Here is a 24,780-nt window from a genome sequence, read left to right as displayed (position 1 = left end):
TATGAGATTTCCCTCCTCATTCTTTGCAGTTCCAGCGAATTTAATCCTAATGAACTCAATCTCTCCTCATACCTCAGTCACACCATCCCAGGAATCAGTATGGCAAACCTTCACTGCTCCGTCTATAGCAAGAACATCCTTCCTCGGATAAGGAGACCAAAACTGCAGGCAATTTTCCAAGTGTCGCCTCACCAAGGCCCTGTATAATTGCAGCAAGAAATCCCTTCTCCTGTACTCAAATCCTTGCTTTCAAGGCCAACATGCCATTTGCCTTCTTCATGGCCTGCTGCACCTGCATGATTATATAACCTGTTGGAGACTTACTTTTGCAGATTAATGACCAGTTGGTTTGTTGATTGGTCAGTATATAAATGTAACCAGCATCAGGTTAAACCTGAGCATTAAAAACCTTAATTGTGATATCGGGGGGGGGATCAGGCTATTGAGTTGGAGAATCAACCATGATCAAGGGCCATATGGTCCACTCCTCCTCCTATTTTCTATGTTTCCTTTGGTCTTCTTATCACTCACTTGAAGAAGGAGCAGTGCTCCAAAAGTTTGCGCTACCAAATAAACCTGTTGGACTTGAACCTGGTGTTGTGAGACTTCTTACTGTGCTTACCCCAATCCAACACTGGCATCTCCACATCATTACAGGGGAGGTCCCAGAGGATTGGAGAATAGCCAACGTCGTTTCTTTGGTTAAGAAGGGTAGCAAGAATAATCCAGGTAGTTACAGGCCAGTGAGCCTTACGTCAGTGGTAGGGAAATTATTGGAGAGGATTCTTCGAGACAGGATTCACTCCCATTTGGAAATAAGTGGACGTATTAGCGAGAGGCAACATGATTTTGTGAAGGGGAGGTCATATGTCTCTAACTTGATCGAGTTTTTCGAGAAAGTGACGAAGATGATTAATGAGGGTAGGGCAGTGGATGTTGTCTGCATGGACTTCAGTCAGGGCTTTGACAAGGTCCCTCATAGCAGACTGGTGCAGAAGATGAAGTCTCATGGGATCAGAGGTGAGCTGGCAAGGTGGATACAGAACTGGCTCGATCATAGAAGACAGAGGGTAGCAGTGGAAAGGTGTGTTTCTGAATGGAGGGCTGTGACAAGTGGCGTTCCTCAGGAATCAGTGCTGGGACCTTTGCTGTTTGTAATATATATAAATGATTTGGAGGAAAATGTAACTGGTTTGATTAGTAAGTTTGCGGACCACACAAAGGTTGGTGGATTTGCGGATAGCGATGAGGACCATCAGAGGATACAGCAGGATATACATAGGTTGCAGGCTTGGGCGGAGAGATGGCAGATGGAGTTTAATCTGGACAAATGTGAGGTAATGCATTTTGGAAGGTCTAAGATGGGAAATATACAGTAAATGGCAGAACCCTTAAGAGTATTGATAGGCAAAGGGATCTGGGTGTACAGGTACACAGGTCACTGAAAGTGGCAATGCAGGTGGAGAAGGTAGTCAAGAAGGCATACAGCATGCTTGCCTTCATCGGCCGGGGCATTGAGTTAAAAATTGGCAAGTCATGTTGCAGCTTTGTTGAACCTTAGTTAGGCCGGACTTGGAATATAGTGTTCAATTCTGGTTGCCACCCTACCAGAAGGATGTGGAGACTTTGGAGAGGGTGCAGAAAAGATTTACCAAGGTGTTGCTGGTATGGAGGGCATTAGCTATGAGGAGAGACTGGAGAAACTTGGTTTGTTCTCACTGAAACGACGGAGGTTGAGAGGCGACCTGATAGATACAAGTCTACAAGATTATGAAGGGCATGGAGAGAGTGGATAGTCAGAAGCTTTTTCCCAGGGTGGAAGAGTCAATTACATGGGGGGCATAGGTTTTAAGGTGCTAGGGGCAAGGTTTAAAGGAGATGTACGAGGCAAGTTTTTTACACAGAGAGTGGTGGGTGCCTGGAATTCACTGCCCGGGGAGGTAGTGGAAGCAGATACGATAGTGAGTTTTAAGGAGCATCTGGACAAATATATGAATCGGATGGGAATAGAGGGATATGGTCCCCGGAAGGGTAGGGGGCTTTGGTTCAGTCGGGCAGCATGGTTGGTGCACAAGCTTGGAGGGCAAAAGAGCCTGTTCCTGTGCTGTAATTTTCTTTGTTCTTTGTATTTTATTCTGGAATCCCAAAGAGAAACTTATTTAACAGAATATCATTAAGCTGCTAGCCTTTAAGGAGGGAAGCTCCAGGACAAGGGGAGCATATGCATGCGAGCACCACCTCTGGCAAGTTCCTCTCCAAGCCACACGTTTGGAACTATATCACTGTTCCTTCACTGTCTCTGGGCCAAAATCCTAGAATTCGTAACAGCACTGAAGGTGTACATAAACCACATGGACTGCAGCGGCTCACCACACCATCTCAAAGGCAATTAAAGATGGGCAATATATGCTTGCCTAGCCAGTGACACCCACATCCCATGAATGAATGAAACTCTGTAGGTTAAAATATATTGTACAAATCATGTTTTATACAACAGAATTGCTGTATAGGAACCTTTTAGTAGAAATATTTCTAAACTTGCAGGGCAGTACATTCCATTTTAATAGTTGAAGAACATTTATGGGAGTTGGTAAGTTACTAATTTGGAATACCTTTTGTGCAAGCAAAGTGACTTGCAATGTTTTACTATATTAAGGATGCTTCATAAACGGAAGCTGTTCATGAATATGTAGAGCTAACATGAATGAATTACTGAACTGATCCATTTGAGAGAACTAAATTAACTAGTGTGAAGATTTATCGTAGTACAAAAATCTAAGAAGTTGTTTGTTGTCGCCATAGCCTTAGAGTAGCCTCTGGTTTCGCCTTGCTTCTTCTCTGGCTTTCTTCCAGCCTTCGTCAGTCAATGTCTTAATGTTATGCACCCAATCGATTTTTCTTCTTTCTCATCTGTTTTTATGCTTGATTGCACCTTTGATTGTTGCCTGACAAGTCTGTCAGGTCTTTGCTTCCAATATCCATCCAGGAGTACCTGGCTACGATTCTCTCTCTAACTATACTTAGCAGCTCTTTTGATTCCTGAACTTTCCTCTTGTTCTAATCCATTCATTTATCTTTCTATTCCTCCAGCTAATCCTGTGTATTCTCCACGCACATTTCAAAAGTTGTTGCCCTCTTTTTTTTAAGAGTAGGAAATATGGCAACAAACCTTCCTTTGACCTTGAAAACGTTCTCATTCTACAATTCATGTACAATATGATGCATCGAGGACAGCGTGAATCATTAGAGTCATAGAGGTTTACAGCATGGAAACAAGCCCTTCGGCCCAACTTGTCCATGCTGCCCATTTCTTTTTAAACCCCAAAGCTAATCCAAATTGCCCGCATTTGGCCCATATCCCTCTATACCCATCGTACCCATGTAACTATCTAAATACTTTTTAAAAGACAAAATTGTACCCGCCTCTACTATTACCTCTGGCAGCTTGTTCTAGACACCTACCACCCTCTGTGTGGGAGAAATTGACCCTCTGGACACTTTTGTATCTCTCCCCTCTCACCTTAAACCTATGCCGTCTGGTTTTAGACTCCCCCCACCTTTGGGAAAAGATATTGACGATCTAGCTGATCTGTGCCCCTCATTATTTTATAGACCTCTATAAGATCACCCCTCAGCCTTCTACGCTCCAGAGAAAAAAGTCCCAGTCTATCCAGCCTCTCCTTATAACTCAATCCATCAAGTCCCGGTAGCATCCCAGTAAATCTTTTCTGCACTCTTTCTAGTTTAATAATATCCTTTCTATAATAGGGTGACCAGAATTGCACACAGTATTCCAAGTGTGGCCGTACCAATATCTTGTACAACTTCAACAAGACATTTCAACTCCTGTATTCAATGTTCTGACCGATGCAACCAAGCATGCCGAATGCCTTCTTCACCACTCTGTCCACCTGTGACTCCACTTTCAAGGAGCTATGAACATGTACCCCGAGATCTCTTTGTTCTGTAACTCTCCCCAACACCCTACCATTAACTGAGTAAGTCCTGCCCTGGTTCAATCTACCAAAATGCATCACCTCGCATTTGTCTAAATTAAACTCCATTTGCCATTCGTCAGCCCACTGGCCCAATTGATCAAGATCCGGTTGCAATTGGAGATAACTTTCTTCACTGTCCACTACGCTACCAATCTTAGTGTCATCTGCAAACTTACTAACCATGCCTCCTATATTCTCATCCAAATCATTAATATAAATGACAAATAATAGTGGACCCAGCACTGATCTCTGAGGCACGCTGCTGGTCACAGGCCCCCAGTTTGAAAAACAACTCTACAACCACCCTCTGGCTTCTGTCAAGAAGCCAATTTTGTATCCATTTAGATACCTCACCCTGGATTCCGTGAGATTTAACCTTATGCAACAATCTGTCATGCGGTACCTTGTCAAAGGCCTTGCTAAAGTCCATGTAGACAACATCAACTGCACTGCCCTCATCTACCTTCTTGGTTACCCCTTCAAAAAACTCAATCAAATTTGTGAGACATGATTTTCCACTCACAAAGCCATGCTGACTGTACCTAATCAGTCCTTGCGTCTCTAAATGCCTGTAGATCCTGTCTCTCAAAATACCTTCCAACAATTTACCTACCACAAATGTGAGACTCACTGGCCAGTAGTTCCCAGGCTTTTCTTTGCAGCCCTTTTTAAACAAAGGCACAACATTTGCCACTCTCCAATCTTCAGGCATCTCACCCGTGACTATCGATGATTCAAATATCTCGGCTAGGGGACCCGCAATTTCCTCCCTAGCCTCCCACAATGTCCTGGGATACACTTCATCAGGTCCTGGGAATTTATCTACCTTAATGTGCTTTAAGACTTCCCGCACCACCTCCTCTGTAATATGTACACTCCTTCATTGTATGAAAATTTTCTTCGATTTCCAAAGTTCCAGGATTTCTGTCCTTTTACTTTCATTAATCAGCCCTGTTTTCCATATGAATAATTTCCTCAAGCAGCACTATATTGATGGGTTTTGTAGTCCATATTTGTTGCTATAACTGTCAAAACCATTTCTAATCGGATATTTATCTATAGCCTGGATTTTGTGATCAGCATAAAACAAACAGGACTCAAAAGTCATTAAGTGTATACTTGCCCACAGAATTTCTGTGGGCTTCTGCACTGTGGTTTGAGGTTATTGTACAGTCAAAGCAGTGTGGTACCCTTTGTGGGATACCTGGACCTCTGTGAACAAGATGACCGATAGTATCTACTTAAGTGATGAATCTTTACTGAGGCATGCAGAATCTAAACCAGGAGGCACAAATTAGAATATTTAATTAAATATAATATCATGTACCAAGGGTGAAATAAAGAGGGAAAGAAAGATGAGGTTGAGAGAGAAATAAGTTTTTAAAAAATGTCAATAATAATTAAAATTTGTAAGGCTAAGTCTGTATACTTGTTGAAGTAAATTTTTAGTGCCAGATAATTTGCTGGGAAGTAATTGAGACTCATCACAATGTTTAGAAGTTTGTCTGTACTTAAATGGACGATCTTTAACTTGATGTAGTGTCTTTTTAAAATTTGTTCTTGGGATGTGGGCATTTCTGGCTTTGCCAACATTTATTGTCCATCGCAGGTTGCCCTTGAGGAGTGGAAATCTAATGGATAAGTACTCAATTTCACACCTTCATGAATGTGAATGCTGAATGTCTCACCAAAGTATTAGTGCAGCTGAGCTTGTGGAAGAACACACAAATCAGGCAGTAACTTGCTGATTTCTGTGTTTGAGTGCACATGTGCAGATGCCAACAATTGCTGTTTCATTTACTCCTTTGTACTGCTGATAGCCTGACCATTATTCTGACTGCAAAATCAGGGCTCTTGTGTATTTATTACTAATCATTTGTGTAAACAGTGTCAAATAACCTATCCAGACATCTCAACAGAATAGTGTTTATATGGATAGCTGCTTTTAGGAAGTGGAGGGAAAGAGGTGACAAAAGGGAAAAATACAAAATGTGGACAGTGTTTCTACAGACAAATGAAATTGCTGTGCTTACTTTGGTTCAGCTTCAGATTATTGCATCATATAAATGAACATTTTGTTTTGCTAATTATTGTGGTTTATTTAAACAAACTTTGCCAGAAATTATGAATGAAATTTTATCCCTCAAATAGAAAAAATGCTGTTTATTTTAAGCACATTTCTCTAAATTTTAGTTAAATTTTTACATGTGAATATTTTATTTTCCTAATCTCAAATTTCGCTTTGAGTTTAATGAACTAGCTCCTGATCTAGTGCATGCAGATGGTTGCAGCACATTGTATTTGTTAGGCTGATTCCACTGTGCATTTTGGTTTCTGATATAATCATTTACCGTACATGATATGGTACTGTCACCTCTTGCCAACAATGGCCTTTAGTATAAATCAACATGATTGGCTCTTGCTTTCACAAAAGGTTAAGTCTATTTGTAGTTTTGAATACAGGAAACTTTGTTTGCCAAAGTCCTAATTACGTGACGTAGCCCAGTCAGGTTCCAACTGCCACACCTCTGTTAGCCTACTTTTCACTCATTCATTTTAACCTTTGTTCCTTTTCTCTGCAACTCATCTCGTTTAGTTTCCTGTTAAACATTTCAGGGGGACTCTACCTTATAATTGCTATACAGTGTACGGGACATGAATAAGCATATGCAGCTGTTTTAACGACCAGAAGTTTCTTTGGATATTTTTCTTTGAAATAAGATACTTTTTTAAAAAAGCTGATTCAATGGCTGCACAGCTAGACTTTGTCTCCAGCAATTGTGGTAAGGATATGTTTTATTTCATACATTGAAACCATTTTCAATTGAATGTCATGATTGTGTCTTGTGGGTTGAGGGGGAAAGGGAGAAGAGAGAGTTTTCTTCTCTCAAAACCGGGAGGATAAGGAGGAAGATTGATTGATGTAGCCTTTTTGTAATCGAGAAAACTGCACATATGTTCCTTAAAGTAAATTTGTCTGTGACCGGTTTCGTCAAATTATTTGTTCTAACAAGTATGCATTGTATGCAGATCCTCTAAGCTCAGCTGAAGCCTGCTGTAATGGCAATCCACTAAAGTGCATGTTTCCAATTAAAAACAAATACCATAGACAATCAGAGAAGTTTATTTATTCCACCTATTTGCTATTGTTTCCAAGTGTAGAAATGGGCTTGAAATCCACTTTAGTGCAATGTTATACAAAAGTAACAAAACATTTTTTTTAGTACTTATCTATGCTCATAGAAGTTGGGGCGAGAATTATTATTGAAGAAGAAATTCAGCTGCTTATGTAATTAGGTTTTGGTATTAAAATAGTAATTTGGTTAACAAAGCATAACGTAATAGCAGAATTTTAAATTGGCATAAAGCAGAACAGCAGTTTCGACCTTGTGTATGAAGGTATTTGTGTTTTTATAATATAACTTGAACACTGCTGTCTCTATTTAACTATTTAGTCCCAGATAGGAGTTGTCCAGGATCGAAAAATCACATTTGGATTTCAAAGATGGCGAGATTTTAAAAAAGTGCATTCTTTAAGCGGTTCCAAAATTTTACAAATTGTTATTATTATGTGGATTAATTAATTCTTTTAATTATATGCTCAAGAAAACCCTACAATTTTTCTTCAAATCAAAATGTAGCTTATAAGACTTTTGAGGTAACTTCCTCCGTTTCAACTTTTTTTGCACAAAAAATTGAGAAATGTTATTTTGTTAATAGATATAAAGTTAGAGAATTGTGCTCATTTTTAATCTGTGCACTCTAAATCCTTGCTACTCAAAGGTTCACAATATTACTTTGTTCCTAAAGGTTTAAACGCCTAAGGACTTTTCAAACATCCCAGTATGAGGGCGTTGATAGATTTGTTGATCATACTCATCTCAGGCCATAAGTCCATAAACTCCATAAATCATCTGTTTGTAAGATATTTTCAGTTTCCAAAAATAAAACATGGACAGGATATACAGGACGTTATATCTTGTATAGGCTGCATTTGGTGAAGCCTTTTATGTACTTCATAGAAATGTCTATGCAAATATGATTGAGTTTTTCTTGAAAAGAGTTGAAAACTAAGTCAAGGATACTGCAAAGACAATCTTAGCAAAATTGTAAAGCAGGATACAAGCTTAAAAATGGGCAGTTATTACCTTCCGTATACATTTAAAAGGAAGATTGAGAAATCTACTGATGAATTATTTTAAACAGTGAAGCGTGAAAGGTGCAATTTTATTATGAGATTAGATTACTAATTTCCAGCATAGAGGAGACCGGAGCAATGTTGTGTCTGTACTGGTGAGGGAGGATTCGGGCAGGCAAAACTCTAATCCAAGAGGCTGTCTTAATTTCAGGATATAATTATTTTTAGTCCTTTCCTTGACCGTGCCAGTTCACAATGCGATGGATATTTGAACTAAATGTAAGAAAAACTTCTTCCTTTTGTATTATTGGAAAGGTGGCAGTCCTCAAGATGGAGTCGTCTTGTTATAGAAGCTATGTTGGTGGGCTTTCGTGTAGGAATGTTTAAAAAAGGGAAGATCTGAGGAGGCAAAAGTGTGACATTGTGTAGTTTGTATTAAAGAGGTAGAAAAGTTAATAGGAAGTTGAGGTTTATTCACCAGTTCAGATTATATAAAACACACACAAAAAAAATTCAAGAACAAGAGGTGTTAACTGTTAGATAAAACTAGTAATTTTGGGACAAATAGGAAAATGCAACTGCAAAAGCTAGAAAACATCAAATTGAAGCAGAAATGCAGGAAATAGACAGCAGGTTAGTGAGTAACTAGTAAGAAGGAAAGACAGATTAACATTCGGGCATGAACTCCTTTGGGTTTGTAAAGTAGTGGGGGCCACAAGTTTAATGCTCTGGTTAAAGTGCCCTTTGTTACCCAGATAGATTCAAAGAGCCAGGTCTGTTTGCCTTAGAATAGTTTAGACTTGGTGGGGGCGATTCTCCCATCCCACTGCTTTAATTTTTTAGCACAGCGGACCGGGAGACTCTCACAGTGGCCAATGCGTGGGATTGACGCATGCGTTCCTACCCTAATAGCGTCTCCCAATGTAATTTCAATGCCATTAGCAGGCCCGGGACTGATGTCTCGGGGCCCACTAGCCTCCTCCCCACCAGGGATTTACAGTAGCTCCCCACTTTTGGGCAGCTAGTGGCCTGACCCCACTGGAGGGGAGGGGCGGAGAGGCAATCGGGGCTCTCCCAGAGAGTCGGGCGGTGGAGGGCTGCCCCCGGACATTGGCACCTGGGTAGTGCCAGCATGTGATCCCTAGCACAGGCAAGGGGCAAAGTGCCAACGCCCAGGTGGCATCTTGATACTGCTCATCAGGGCAGTGCCAAGAGGTTGGAGCCTGGGGGGGAACTGGGCGGGGCCTGATGGGGCGATCAGTGGGTTGAGGAGGTCCTGCTACTGCTCTGCAGACAGGATCGGTGGGGGAAGAAGGGAGGCCAGCAATTGGGGTGGATGGGAAACTGCGGGGTGGGGGGAGAACTGGAGATCAGGACGGGACTGGAGGGGGGGGTTTTGGGGCTGACCCAGGAATGGTTGGGGGGCCAGCAATCAGGCCCTGGGCGGGCGTAGGGCCAGCGTTGCGAGGATTGTGGGGCTGGCCAGTGATCCAGCTGGCCGGCAGTGCAGGGTTACTGCGCATGTCTCGATCTTGGCACTGACAGATTGGCACATGCGCAGTGGGCTGCTCACCATGCCATTTTCAGCCTCTCCAAAGGGGATAGGCCTCTCCCACTGATTTATAATGATATACACGCAAGTGATCTCTGCAGTGCACAGAGTATGGGAGATTCTTTTCTGAACTCCCACTGAAAAAAACAGTGTGAATTACTCCAATTTTCATGCGAATTCGACACTTGGAATTTTTTTGGGGCGAATTCTGGCCTGTGATTTGATCAGTGTTTGTGAAATGAAGAAGAGACCAGATTATGTTTATAAGGATCGATTCTATCGCAGAAATACACTACATGTTGGGCAGTTTTTCTTTTCCCATATTGGACCTATGCAACAGGTTGGCAATTTGTTCAGTGAACATGGGTGTGCTTTTTTCCTCAAGAAAGCTGGATCTGCCTCTGGCTAGGGCAACACTCTCTTTCTAAAACATCGGTGCCTCCATATAAATCTGAGTCTGTGTAATCTCTTGGACTAGCTTCAATTGCCCCCTCATCTATTATTTTCACATGTAAGAATTTCATAATTAAATGACTTGTCTAATAAGCATAAAATATTTTCCATCACAATCTGCTATTTGTTCAGGATTTTTTTTTATTAAGCCTCTGTGAACTGCTGTAGAATGTTTTACCATGTTAAAGGTACTACAGTATTGTTGTATTTGCTCCATTGTTCTGGGCATGGTCTGACGTACAAGATGTTACAAATGAATTAGTCTCTGTTGCTCAAGAACTCCCTTTTCACAGATTTCTGCCACCCTCTTTATTTGGGAGATACCTGAAATTTTTGTTTAAGAAAAGTGGAAAATTTTGCAACGGATAAATGGATGCAAATTCTCTACAGGAGGTTGAATTTCAAGTTGTAATAACAGCAATCATCCCCCGTCCCACTCTCCATAATTTAAAAGTGGAATAATATTCCACAGTCATATTGCTATGCTTATATTTCTGATAATCTGATTATTGAGCAAAAAATCTAGTTAAATGTTTTCCCTACAGGAAAACATTTTTAACCAACAGTCAAACCATAAAGTAAAGCAAACAATCTTGATATTTAAGGAAAGCAGCACTGATGAAAGCAAATGTGGCCTCCTTGTGGCAAGCCTCAGGGGAACATTGTGGTGGTGAGAAGATGATCCTGATTGTGAAATTAATGTATCTCTTCCCCAGTTCTTGTCAGCAAGAAACCTTACCCACGTACTCCTTCAAAGAATATGCTTTTCATTCCAGCAATAATAAGCTTGCAAAAACTTTTGCCGAATCCCAACAGTTAATATTTTGTGACAATTAAAGATTGTAGGGATTATTGCCTCAAAATAATTGTTTAAATTAACCAGCAGCTTGCATTTATATAGCTAACATAATTAAGTATCCCAAGGTTATGACAGGAGTGTTACAAAACAAAATTTGACAAGCACCACATTGAGATATATTGGGATAGGTGACAAATGCTTGATGTAAAAGATACATGGAACTAAATAGAACATACAGCACAGAAACAGTAGTTTGGCCCAACCAATACATGTTTGCGTTTATGTTCCATTTGCGTGTCCTCCCATTGTTCCACATCAACATATTCCTTTCTCCCTTGTATGCTAATATAATTCCCCTTAAATGCATCTATCCTATTCACTTCAACCACTCCCTCTGGAATCGAGTTCCACATTCTCTGCGAAATAAATTTGTTCTGAATTCTCTATTTGATTCCTGGGTGACTATCTCATTTGATTACCTCTGGTTTTGCACGTCTTCACAAGCGTCTTCACTCTGCACCTACTCTATCAAAACTTTCATGATTATAAAGGTATTTATTAGGTTACCCTTCAGCCTTTTCAAGAGAAAAGATACCCAGCTTGTTTGTCCTTTCCTGACAGGTGTAACCTCACATTTCTGATATAGTTGTAAATCATTAATGCACACCTCCCAGAGTCCCTATCTTTTGTATAATATGGCAACCCACAATTATACACAGTTGGTCTAACTGAGATTCAGTACAGGTTTAGCACAACTTTGCTACTTTTCAATTATTTTCCTTAGAAATAAACCCTTATGTTTGCTTTGCCTTTTTATGGTCTTGTTACCCTGGTAGGTTTTAAGCTGATCCTTAAAAGAGGCATAGGATGGAAATTCGGAGCTTAGGGCCTAGGCAGCTGAAGACATGACCAAGAGCATTTTTATTTGCAATATATAGCACTTTTCATGAGTTCTAGATATGCAAAGTATTTCACGGCCGCAAATTTATCTTTGAATTATGCAAATTGCAGGCAAAAACAGCAACACCCCATAAAAAGCAAATGAATACCATGTGACAATGTTTTTGTTAGTGTTAGTTGTGTAATGTAAGTTGCCAGAGAAATCCCCTGTTTTCTTCAATTTAAATACCCCACTTTGGTTTTAACGTCACAATGAATGATGGCACTTCTGACAGTATAACACTGAATTATCAGCCAGATTATACGATCGAAACTTCGTCTTGGGCTTGAATACATAACCACCTGACTGGTCAGGGTGATATCAACTGAGCCAAGCTGACCAGTTTCTGAACAGTACAACAAACTATAAGCTGAAAAATGGAGCAAATGGGGTGTATAAAGCAAAGTTGTTTAGTTATAACTGAAAAAAAAATAAAGTAGCGATCATCAATTTCTACAGAACAATTGAAACACAACTTGCAAATTTCAGTAGTATGTTCACTGTACCAACTTAAATGTAAAACCGGAAAAGATAGATAAAACAATTTTGCCATGCCACTCAACTAAAGGCTTAACAATCCATTAAATATAACAAATAAGTATTTCAATCTGCAAACTCTACACTATTCCAAAAGAATTATGATAATTTCAGGATTCTTTTACATTTAGCTAAAAGAAATGTTCTAAAGTAATTGCACTTTATATAGAGATAAAGTTTCACATGCAGGTGAAGTGATATGAAGCAAAATGTGAAAAAGATTTTCCTCACACATTAGGAGGAATCTAAAAAACTCCCCCCCCCCCCCCCCAAAAAAAGAAATTTGGGACAATTCAGCTATGAAGACTTGGATAGAATTTAGTTAGATGAGGATATTGAGGGATTTGGAGCAAAATCCAACAAATGAAATTGAGGTGCATATCAGACATGATCTGAATGACTGGAAGAGCAGGCGTGAAGGCTGAATTGCCTACTCCTGTCTGATGAAGTTCCGCAGCAAAACAAACCCAACATGAGCACACATGCTCCACACTGGCAAGTATCAAAAGCTGCAAGTACCAAACAATGGATATTGGCTGCACGGCTTTTGAATCCCCACTTTGTTATGCGGTATTTCAACTAAAAATAGAGGACATTTTGGAGTAAGTTTGATCATGCTAAGATTGGTGTACAGAATGGAAAAACTTGTAGCACAAGTTAGTGATCATGCTATATCGTGATGCATATCTAGTTTTAGCTGGGAGGCATCAGTAACCAAGTTGTTAACAACAGCAACTTGCATTTATATAGCACATTTAATGTTGGACAGCATCACAAGGCACTTCACCAGAGAGTTATCAAACAGCATTTGACATTTGAGTCATAGTGGAGATTTCAGGTCCTAACTGACCTAAAGCTTGGTCAAAGCAGTTGATTTTAAGGAGCGTCTTAAAGGAGGAGAGGGGTGGAGGTTGAGGGATGGAAGTTTGGGGCCTCGTCAGCTAAAAACACCATTGCCAATGGTGGAATGGTTAAAATAGGGGATTTGCAAGAGTTGGAGGAACATATATTTCAGCAGCTTGTAGAGCTGGAGGAGGTTACATAGATGAGATGACACAAGGCCAGAGAGGACTTTTAAACTGAGATGTTGTCAGACTAGGAGTCACTATAAGTTGGCGAGCACAGATGTGATGAGTGAATTGAACTTGATTCGAGAGATTACATACAACAGTGTTTTTGATTAGCTCTGGTTTATAGGGATGGAAGATGGGGAAGCAGACCAGTATAGTATTGGAATAGTCAAATATAGATGGAACAAAGCCACGGATGAGGATTTCAGCATCAAATGAGCTGAGGCAATGGTGGAGTTGGATAATGTTACAGGGGTGAGAGTAGGCAATCTTGTTGATCCGGGTAAGTGGTTGGAACTCCTCTGAGTCAAATATAGCACCAATGCTCTGAATGGTTTTGTTCAGCCTCAGACAGTTGCTAAAGAGACAAATGCAACTGGTGGCAGGGACCAAAGGCAATGGCTTTAGCTTTTAAATTATTCAGTTGGAGGAAATTTCTAATTATCCAGAACTGGATGTTCGACAAGCAGTGTGACAGAGGAGGGGTTTAGAAAGTTGATGGTGAGGTTGAGCTGAGTTGTTGTCAGTCTGTGTGGAACCTGATATGTTTCTAGCTGGTGTTGCCAAGAGGAACATGTCGATGAGAAATAAGAGGGTCCAAGAATAAATCCTTGAGGGACTCCAGAGGTACTGATGTGAGAGCAGGGAAATGAGCTATTCAGTAGAGGAGTGGTGTTAACAGAGGATGTTATGATCAGCTATGTCAAAGGCTGCAGACAGGTTGAGAAGAGGAATAATTTACCAGTCACAGGTTGACATTTATGACTTTGAGTGCCATTTCAGTGTTTTGGTAGAGCTGGAACCCTAATTGGAGGGAGGCAAAGGTGAACTTCTGAGAAAGGTGAGCTTGGATTTGGGAAGTGACGGTGCGTTTATGGATTTTGGAGTAGTATTTAGCAGAGACAGAGGATAGGAGTGAAGCATGTTTTCTTTTTACCTGAGAAGTAATAATAGCAGTTAGTTAGCAGGTGGGCTAGTATCTAAAGAGAGCAACCCATCACTTAAAATGGGGGCCAGTTTGGTGGGAATAGGGTCAAGATGGGTTTCTTGGACACAGACTTGGAAAGAGCAAAAGAGGAAATGGAAAAGAAACTAAAGAAAGATGTGACTCAGGGCTAGGGCATGCTGAATCTTAGAGGAAATTTGACCTGGTGAGCTAGGGGAAGGGAAGGAAACATCAGAGGCAGCCGAACGGATGGTATCAATCATTGTACACTTTCTTGTTTAAAAGAAGACAGTGTTCACTACGTACTGTTTGAGTTTCTTGTATGTTAACGGTAGACTATTATATATTAGGGAGTGATAGCTTTGTGTTGAAGTTACTGGGCTAGTAGTATCGAGTCACGATCTGCCAAGTTCAAAATTTGCCCCTGCAACTGGAGAACTTAAATTTAGTTCATAAATCCGAAGTAAAAAGTTGCTATCAGCGACCATGCAACTGCTCAATTTCCCAAATATACTTAAGAAAAGGAAATCAACCTTCCTTTCCTGATGTGGACTAGATGTGACTCCAGACCCGCAAGAGTATGCGTGACTCTAAACTGCCTAACAAGCCACTCAAAAGCCCAATTTGGGATGGGCAATGAAGGTGGTTGCCAGCGACTCCCACTTTTGGTGAATGATTTAAAAATAATCGAGGATACAGTCTTAAATTTTCTTATCAGTTCTGAAGTTAAACTGTAAGGTACTTCAAACTGCAAGAAACATTTGCAACAAAAAAAACGTAAAGTTCCTTTGTAAGACATCAGGATATTTTAGACAATTTCTTTGTAAACCCAGTATTCTGGCAGTAGACCAGGAATCTGGTTTCTTTGTTTAAAGTGTTGCATCATACAGGTGGATTGGGGCAGATAGTGTATTGTTTACAGTTTAAAAGGAGGTTTCTGTGGCCAGGTTTGTGTAGTGTAATAGTACACCAACCGTGAGATCAAAATGTGGGCTTGGGCATTTTGCTTGCTGTATCACACTGAAAGCTAGGCATGTGCGTGACTTGGTCAGCACAATCATGCTCGAATAGTGCTCCTCTGTTAGCTTCTCTCTCTTCCTCTCCCCAAGAAATTTGATTCTGACCTGCTGTGACTCCTCAAAACATTGAGACTAAAATCTGGCCCAGCCCCATCTCATGAATTAATGTACTTGTGCTTGCTGTGTGAATTTAATGATCCGATGACGGACCAGCTTGCATTAATCTGTTTATTTCTAGTTTTTATTTGATTGTGCTGGAATGTTCATTGGTATCCTTTTGTTGTCAGCTTGTGGCTTGTGGTTTTGGTGTTCGGTTTTGCTCTGCAGACTGTATGATGTCTTAAAAGGTTGAAATGCATGTTCTTCTCATTTGGATTCATTAGTTTAATATTTTTAATCTTCGGTTTTGAGAAATAGTTTAAAACTGAGAAATATTTGAAAATTATGCATTTTGGGTTATGAATGCACATTATGTTATTGGACTGTAGAGCTGATGTCGAACAGGACACTAGCAATTCAGTTAAGTTACATTTAGATTTTCGAACTCCATTCCATATTAGGCCATAAGTGGATTTTATTTTATTTTGTAAAACCTGTTCAGTTTTGAGATTCCTGGTGATTATTTGTGAAACCTGTTCCAGATGAAGAGCAAGTAAATTTGGATGCTGATTGTTATTGTAACTGTTCGTGAGTACATAATGTTCAAAATTTTAATTGTCAAAGTTAGAATGAAATACTTTCAAAAGAGCTATTAATCTCACATTTGCTGTTCAGAGAAGCCTGATAGCAATTAGAGCAGTGTCAATGCTAGATATAGGCCAGATATATTGTTAGATTGGATTTCCAGTTGCACCTACAGTTACTTTGAATATTATGTTGGCTCTTGTAGAATTGTAAATATAGAATTCTTTATTAGTGAAACATGTTGTTACAGACCTTATTTATTTTGTATGTACATGCAGCATAAAAATTGCAGTTAAGCCAATACACCTTTTTATACAATGATCTTAACTTATCACAAATCACTCTCACAAATTAATGAAATGGCACAGCCAAAGTCTGCAGAGACCCTCAATCATTTTGTCACATCAGAAATGCATGAGATTCTTCCCATCATTAGGATTTAAAAACAAAAAATGTTGGAAATATTCAGCAGGTCAGGCAGCATCTGTGGAGCGAAACAGAGTTAGTGGGTGAAATTTTCCCGTCAGGCGGGAATTTCCAGCCTTGAGCCGAGCGCAGCCTGAAATGTTTCAGGTTGAGGTAACCTTTCAGCACAACAGCTGCGATGAAAGGTCAGCGTGACCTGAAATTATAGGCAAAAATCCACATCCAGTCATTCAGAGCCACAGTCTTATTGCACAATTTCTATTAAAAGTAGGTTGTTTTACAAATGTATATAACATATGTAAACATAGGGTGGCACGGTAGCACAGTGGTTAGCACTGCTGCCTCACATCGCCAGGGACCTGGGTTTGATTCCCGACTTGGTTGACTATCTGTCTGGAGTCCGCACGTTCTCCCCATGTCTGTGTGGGTTTCCTCCAGGTGCTTTGGATTCCTTCCACAGTCCAAAGATGTGCAGATTAGGTGGATATGCCATACTAAGTTCTCCCTCAGTATACACAAACAGGCGCCGGAATGTGACGACTAGCGGATTTTCACTGTAACTTCATTTCAATGTTAATGTTAGCCTACTTGTGACATTAATAAATAAACTTTAAATTTGTTCAATTTGCAGAATGTGCCAATATTAGTCCAAGTTGCTCTTGGCCCTTCTATGCTTTCTATCTCATTACACAGTAGCTTGGGCCGCAAAATGAGTGGGGAGATGGGGAGGGTGTCAGTGAGCATGATAGCACATCCAAATCCAAATGGATGATGAGGTCCTGCTAACCCTAACAGCAGAGTCTCTCTCAAATAAAAGATGGCAGTTTTCCTTGACCCATCACCCCTTTTGTCATTTAGTGACTTCTGTCCTCCACATATCACAGACTTCCCTTTTGTTCTTTCATGCCCTCCTCCCTTTTACTACTTCCTTTGTTCTTGTATTTGTTACATTTCTAACTTCTACCAGTTTTGATGAAAGGTTGACAACCTTTCATCAGAACTGGTAGAAGTTAGAAATATAACAAATACAAGTTTAAACTGTTTTTCTCTCTGTGCACACACACCTTTAGCTATCCCATCTACCTGTTACACATTTCTTACAACTTTTGTATCTGTTTGTGCATCTTTGTTTTGCGTATTGAATGTCAATATAAAGAAGCAAAATGGCAGAAAACATTGTTAAACTTTATCATGGTTTTGTATTTTTTAAGGAGTAGTCACTTGTTTATGTAGCTGATTAAGAGTTGCAAAGCTTGTAATTGTATGGTTAGTATAATGTGAATTCAAACGCCAATTCTTTTTTACTCGTGCATTACCTGTGACATTAAGTTGGCCAATTTAAAGTTTAAATCATATGTAAAGAATATGTAAGATTTAGTTTTATAGTAATTGCATATTGCATTTAAGGTGGGAAGAGTAAAACATTGATTACCATAGAATTTTACAATTAAAGTTTTCAAATACATGATTTATCATAAAGATCATGGTCTATTCATAGACATGTCAGATACTTCTATGTTTGCTGAAAAGATTTTTAATTTGCAAGTGTCTAACTTCTGATTGCAGTTTTGTTTTGAGATAAATACATTTACTTTATCAGCTGCACAGTAGTTTTCAATCCCTTAGTACATAAAATAATTATTCAACAGCTTTCAAAGACAAAACCATACTGCGTATAAAATATGACATTTGTAAACCTATACTTTCTCTAGATTAATCCAGCTAATCTACACATCTTTGGACAGTAAGGGGCAATTTAGCATTGCCAATCCACCTAACCTGCACATTTTTGGACTGTGGGAGAAAACCAGAGCACCAGGAGGCCCCTTGCAGGCAGGAGGCAAACATCCAAACTTCACACAGTCATCCAGGGTTGGAATTGAACCCAGGTCCCTGGCACTGTGAGGCAGCAGTGCTAACCACTGTACCACATGCCACCCTTCTGGAAGAATTATTTCATGAGCAGAGATCATTCTCTGGCATTTTGTTGAAATGGCTGTTATCCACCTGAGGCGAAGGCAATTTTACAATAAGGAGGATAACATTTGGGTCCATTTCTGCCATTTCCTGTTTTCCACATCTAACCATTTTCAGCAAAGATAATTGGATGACATTCAAAAATGCTCGCTGATTTATTTTCTTCTCCACCCTCTCCTGTTTTGTTAGCTTGGAATGTTCAAGCTAATTGCAGGCACCTTGGTTGAGAACAACAAACCCATTAAAAGATAAAGGATCAATTCTGCTATTTCAGGGTAAGCTCATGGAACCATCTTTTTAAAGTTTGTTTATTTATTAGTGTCACAAGTAGGCTTACATTAACACTGCAATAGAGATACTGTGAAAATCCCCTAGTTGTGCCACACTCCAGTGCCTGTTCGGGTACACTGAGGGAGAATTTAGTATGGCCAATACACCTAACCAGCATGTCTTTCGGACTGAGGGAGGAAACTGGAGCACCCGGAGGAAACCCATGCAGGCCGAATGTGCAGACTCCACACAGACAGTGACCCAAGCTGAGAATCAAACCTGGGTCCCTGGCGCTGTGGGGCGGCGGTGCTAACCATTGTGCTGAGTGTGATGTAGGCATTATTTGAATTCCCTGGGTGCACAGGACAAATTTGGGCATGTTCATTAGAAGCTTCAAGATGCAAGTTGACCATTGTAACATGACAGCTGCTAATGTGGATTGTGTTCTTGTTTTCAGTTATAAAATTTAGACACTGCTCAAAATATAAATACTGATCAAGTCCTGGCTCTGTCACAACCCACCTTAGTGTGGGAGTAATCTCTCTTATCCTCATATTCTCATGTGGCATCATGCCTGTTAAAATCTGTATGCTTTTATAGGCTGTTTGTATAGTCCTTTGCTGTGTGATTGTATTCCAAGGCCTTATGGCGTTCTCTAATTTCAGTTTTATCCTGGATTCAATAAAAGTGTATCTTTTGTAATGTGATATCGCTTCAAACTGCTCTCTGCGTTGAAATTTAATAATAGAAGAAACAGCATTGTAGTCTTCATGAAATGCAGTCAGTCGTAACTATAATTAAAATCTGAATTCACTTATGCTTTCCAGAGCATGGTGCCATTATTATTTATTTGACTTCAGTCTGTCAAGGAAGTTCAAAGCTTGTGTTGTGTGACACATTTTAACATTTAAATATTTCACTGGGAATTTAGACAGTAACAAACATAGGGTGGTAACATTTGAGGCAAAGCCAAGTGCATGTGCCTATATGTATATATAATCTATTACATCTATTTTGAGTATGGTACTGAAATGAATGGAAAACAAAAGTACTTCCATGTGTTCTTTGGAGAGTTGACACACCCATATATTTACAATTTGTTTTCTGAAGTGGCTTTCTTCAACTCTAGGCCCCAAAATTAATTTGCCTTAGATTTTATTTTTATAAATAAGTGTTGTTTGTAGATTCATGCTCCAAACATAAGAGAGCCACATATGAAAATTTGTGGTACTCTTCTTGGTGATGCAAACCATTTTGGCTGAATGACTTAAAATATATTTCCCAGCCTAACCATAAAGATAACCTGGAAGCTGATCTTGCCCTGCTTTATTGCTTTCATACCAGCAGCATGTATTTATGTAGCACCTTGTATGATAGCCATATCACAAGAACATCATCACTTGGCTTTTTGGCTAAGATTAAGTGTAGTTTCTGCTATCAGTTTTTGCAAAGAGCTAATGGATTTCGATGTGGATCATGGATTGAAGAAGACAGCGAGAAAAAAGACACAAGAGAAAACAATATTTGAGCTCTGCTGCTGTTGGTGGATCTCTATGCTGGTTTAAGCTTCTGGCTTGGACCTAACGCTGGTACAGCACGACTCAGTGTTTGAACTATGGCTGCAACAGCTTGAGCACCAGGCCAAGGGGTGTGCAACACACTCTGAGTAACAGTGAAGACATCAGGAGAAGACTTGCCTGGAGATCGAACCTACTTCGTGAAACGGGTGCTTTTCAAGTTTTGCGGATATTTTGACATCACCTTCAGAAGTGTTGAATATGCATCAAGCTTCTGAAGGCATTCAAGGAAAAAGGTAACCGGGCCCCCTGTCCATCCTGATTTGTGGAACCTCTTTTCATCCTATTGCAGCAGAACCAGGTTGTTATATTCCACATTTACAACCCCCACATCCTTGTGTTGGATGTGCTCACATTCCTCACCAGGTATGTTGAGTTGAATGGAAACAGCACTGAAGTGAAAGACAATTTTGAGTTTTGGATGAGCAAATGCCAGGTCAAGGTGATCTTGAGAATGGATGTGAATAGACCCATTCTGCAACCTCCCTCTCCCCTGTCCAATTTCGCCATTGGAAGAAGTCAAGGCTACCTGTTGTATGCGGGGCAATCACGAGTGTGTCGCACCTGTGGCAAAACTGGACATGTTGCTGCCAAATGCAGCACCCCCTTCTGTAGAAACTGCATGCAGGAGGGACACAGCCAAGGACTGTAAAGAAAGCAAACTGCATGCGGAGGCTGGCCATCTTTACAATGCCTACCAAAAACAGGGTGCTACATATGCACAAATCATCAGTGGTGGAGCGAAAAAGGTCACCACAAAGGAAGCTCATGTACCTCCAACAACAAGAACAAAGATGCCGCCTCACAAGATGCTGCAAAAAAAGATAAGGCATCTGAACAAAAGGTTGAGGCCCCAGCACACCCAGAGACACATCCCCACCCCTACCAGAAGAGGAAGATTCAAGTGAAGAGGAAGCTACAAAATAAGAAGGGCCCTGACTAAGAGTGATTAGGAAAATTCATAAGAGGAAAATGTTAAAGAGATTAAATGATGATTTTCTTGTGAACAGTAAAAAGCGGCAGCTTTCAGCTCATGCCTCCAGTGTGGCTTCCTCCTCGGGTGAGGGAGGACAAGCTGGCCACCGCTGACAAAATAAGGTGATTATGGAAACCACAGAACCCCCAGCCACCGACGATGAGGGCAATGAAATGTCCTGGGAAACTCTACCTCAGTTGAAGGGAGCAGCAGTATGACCAAGGTACCCCAGACCTTGGAAAATAAACACAAGGAGACACACCAGCTCCAGAAATCTGGGAGCAACAACATCAGAGGCGAAGATCAGCCTGCAACCCTAACACTTTACTGCACTGATCTCAAAGAAGTTGATCGCGATTGACGTGTTGGTCCTGGAGTCTGAGTCAATTGTCATTGGCTGCCAACTGTAGCTGAAAATGCATCGGACTCGGGCTTCTTGTGATGACAAGCAAATAAGCTGATTGGCTGTCGAACAGGTGCCAAAAATGCGCAGTAATCTGGCTTTTCATGAGGATGAACGAAGCGGCTCATTAACTGCTGAAACAAAGGTGCCGAAACATGGATGAAGCTGGGTGAAGACAGAATGATGAGCCAGGGAGCTCCAAGAGGGCAAAAATCTGCCATCTCCACAAGGTATAGGAAAGTGAATTTATTTTTTATGAATCTCAATGGCAAGACCATTTGTCTCATTTCAAATAAAACGTGAATTAATGGCATTTTCCCTAGTTTCTACAGGATTTGTAATCCAAAATCAAATTAACTAGTTGCCTGAATTTGAAAAACTGAGGTTGAAATTGCATCCAAATCTTGAACCTCTGGAATGTAAATTGCAGAGATCAGAAAAAAGTGCTTTGGAGCAGGTTCAAAATTGATTCTTATAGTCTCTGGCCCATGTATATTTGGATCCAATCTGTATTGCTTAATTTCAATATGTACCAACAGAGCACACAACAAAGAAAAGCAAAGCATAGAATTAATTAAGTGTTTTAATGAAGTCAAGTGTTAATTTGGATTTAAAATCCACTTTAATGCATCAAACAACTCAATTGGATCCAAGACTCTTTGCAGTGGTGGTTTTAAATACCTATTGCAGGAAATTTGTCTAATTTTCAAACCATTCCTATTCCTGAAAATACTTTTAAGTTCTGTATATTTGAATCTGTGGATGTTGTAGAACATATAATTCCCTAAATCAACTACTTGACCTGGCTAGTAATGATTATAATTTAGAATGGAGAGTGGTTTGAAAGGGAAGTGGCTGTAAATTTAGTGTTTAAAACTGTATGTGTAATATTTTTAACTGGAGACTTTTGTCTTGACTTTAGTTATTGTGAAGTCAATACATTTTCTTTGCAATTTCAAAGTGGCAGTTATACATCAAATTTAAATAGTACAGAACCTTAATAAATAATGCACTTTGCACAAGCTAAACTGCTGGACCATTTTCTCCATGTTCTTCAGTGAAGCAGTACGTGTAAGTGCCAGCTAACCTTGATCCTCTCTCTGATCTTGGGCATGTTTGTTCACATTAGAATGGAGGGGAGAATCTTGCCAGTATTGTTTGATATAAGTGGACAATGCCTATAAAAAGCATGTATACATACTAGACTATTTCGTGTATATTCCTTATGTCTAAAATGATTACACAAAACTCTTGTTAAAGGAAAATACTGTATAAACTGGATATAAAGATCCTTTTGTCCACAGTTATCCAAATTTGGTAACTTCCGTGTTGAAAATGAGAATTTGTATTTGTGTAGCACCTTTTGTGTTTTTTAGTCCTCAGCAGCTAATTAGGAAGGTAAATGTTATGCTGATCTTTATTGCAAGGGGGTTACAGTACAAGAGTAAGGAAGTCTTGCTGCAATTGTTACAGGGTTTTAATGAGACCACGCCCGCAGTACTGTGCACAATTTGCTGTCCACATCTAAGGTAGGAGATACTAGCCTTAGAAGTAGTGCAATAAAAGTTTGCTTGGTTTATTCCTGGGATAAGAGGATTGTCCAGTAAGGAGCGATTGAGTAGAATGGGCCTATGCTCTCTGGGCTTTAGAAAAATGAGAGGTGATCTCATTGAAACATGTAAGATTCTGAGAGGGTTTGGCAGGGTAGCTGCCTATGTTATTGGGAGAACTACGCCCTGTTTTTTTACAAAGTGCTACAGGATCCTTGACTTCCACCTGAACGAGCACAAGGCTTCATCTGATCTAAATGATTGCACACCTGATGTTTGAATCAACTCTTGGTACTGCATTGAAGTGTCAGCATTGATTATGTGATCAAGTCCCAGAGTGGAGTATGAACTTCTGACTTGAAGGTGAATGTGTTACCACTAAGCCAAGCTGACATCTATCTCACTGTGCAACTATTCTGCCAGTATTAAAATTTGGTCTTTGTTATTGTTTGATCCCTAATAATCAGTTGGTTGTAATTTACTGAACACAAAACTTAAAATTGAGAGAGCTTACAGTTGCCAAATTGTGCAGCTTGCCGTATGACCAGAGACTATAATGTAACATGGATTGGGGGTAAGGAGAACATGTGAAATATTTTCCCCGCAATCAATCTGCCTACATCTCTGAAAGCAAAATTAAAAATAACACAGCTTTTTTCTTAAATTTCTCACACCAACTGATTTTTGAAAAAAGCTTACCTCGCATATGTGTAGCTTCTGAGACATAGCTGCTACTGTTTTGTGCCATTCCAGAAGTAGTGAGATTGAAAGTGCTGAAGCTTAATTTATTTGTAACCAACCTGTTACTCCTAGCACCTTCTATCTGTCAGCATATTCTTTGGAACACTGCTTACAGCTTTCGTGAACTGCTACACGTGTAAAGACCTGAATTTATCTTGTGCTCCTGCATGGGGATTGCCATCTGCAACTTTTTTTTAAAAATTGGCTTTTATGTTCTGTCTATCGCGGAGTTAACTGATTTCAGCTAGATTTACCCCTGCTGTCTAACTAGAGAGGTGAATATTGACCAGGATTTTTTACACAGATTTTTTACACAGGGAGTGATGGGTGCCTGGAACTCGTTGCCGGGGGAGGTAGTGGAAGCGGATACAGTAGTGACTTTTAAGGGGTGTCTTGACAAATACATGAATAGGATGGGAATAGAGGGATATGGTCCCCGGAAGGGTCAGGGGTTTTAGTTAAGTCGGGCAACGTGGTGCAGGTTTGGAGGGCCGAAGGGCCTGTTCCTGTGCTGTAATTTTCTTTGTTCTTAAGATTGGTTGCAATTACTCTTGTTTGAGCTGCTAGGTTTTCCGCTCGTATGTTAGGTTATTGACGACTCAAAGAAAATAAGCTGATTTTTCTTGTGTGAATGGAGATTGTCAGTCTCAAGATCAGCAAGAAGGTAGAAATTACTTTATTTTAGTGTTGGTTGCTCATGAACATTGGGCAGAAAATATGTTGG

At 40.1% G+C, this 24,780-nt stretch overlaps 1 protein-coding gene across 4 annotated transcripts in view; it reads left to right on the top strand.

Moving 5' to 3' along the window:
• The window catches only part of eml4 (EMAP like 4), a 422,596-nt gene that overhangs the window by 259,805 nt on the left and 138,011 nt on the right, over positions 1-24,780 (top strand). Inside the window, exon 1 of one of the 4 annotated variants that reach the window (XM_078229705.1) lies at positions 6,522-6,781. The exons of the other annotated variants lie outside the window; for them this stretch is intronic. Coding sequence (XP_078085831.1) covers positions 6,745-6,781 — 37 coding nt within the window. The 5' untranslated portion in view covers positions 6,522-6,744. Of the gene's footprint in view, positions 1-6,521; positions 6,782-24,780 lie in introns of those variants that run through there. 4 annotated transcript variants of the gene reach the window in all.

The sequence above is a fragment of the Mustelus asterias genome, chromosome 15, assembly GCF_964213995.1.
Source record: "Mustelus asterias chromosome 15, sMusAst1.hap1.1, whole genome shotgun sequence".
In the NCBI taxonomy this organism is placed as follows: domain Eukaryota; kingdom Metazoa; phylum Chordata; class Chondrichthyes; order Carcharhiniformes; family Triakidae; genus Mustelus; species Mustelus asterias.
Note: the sequence above shows the minus strand (reverse complement) of the source record. Positions and strands in the feature narration are given on the sequence as shown.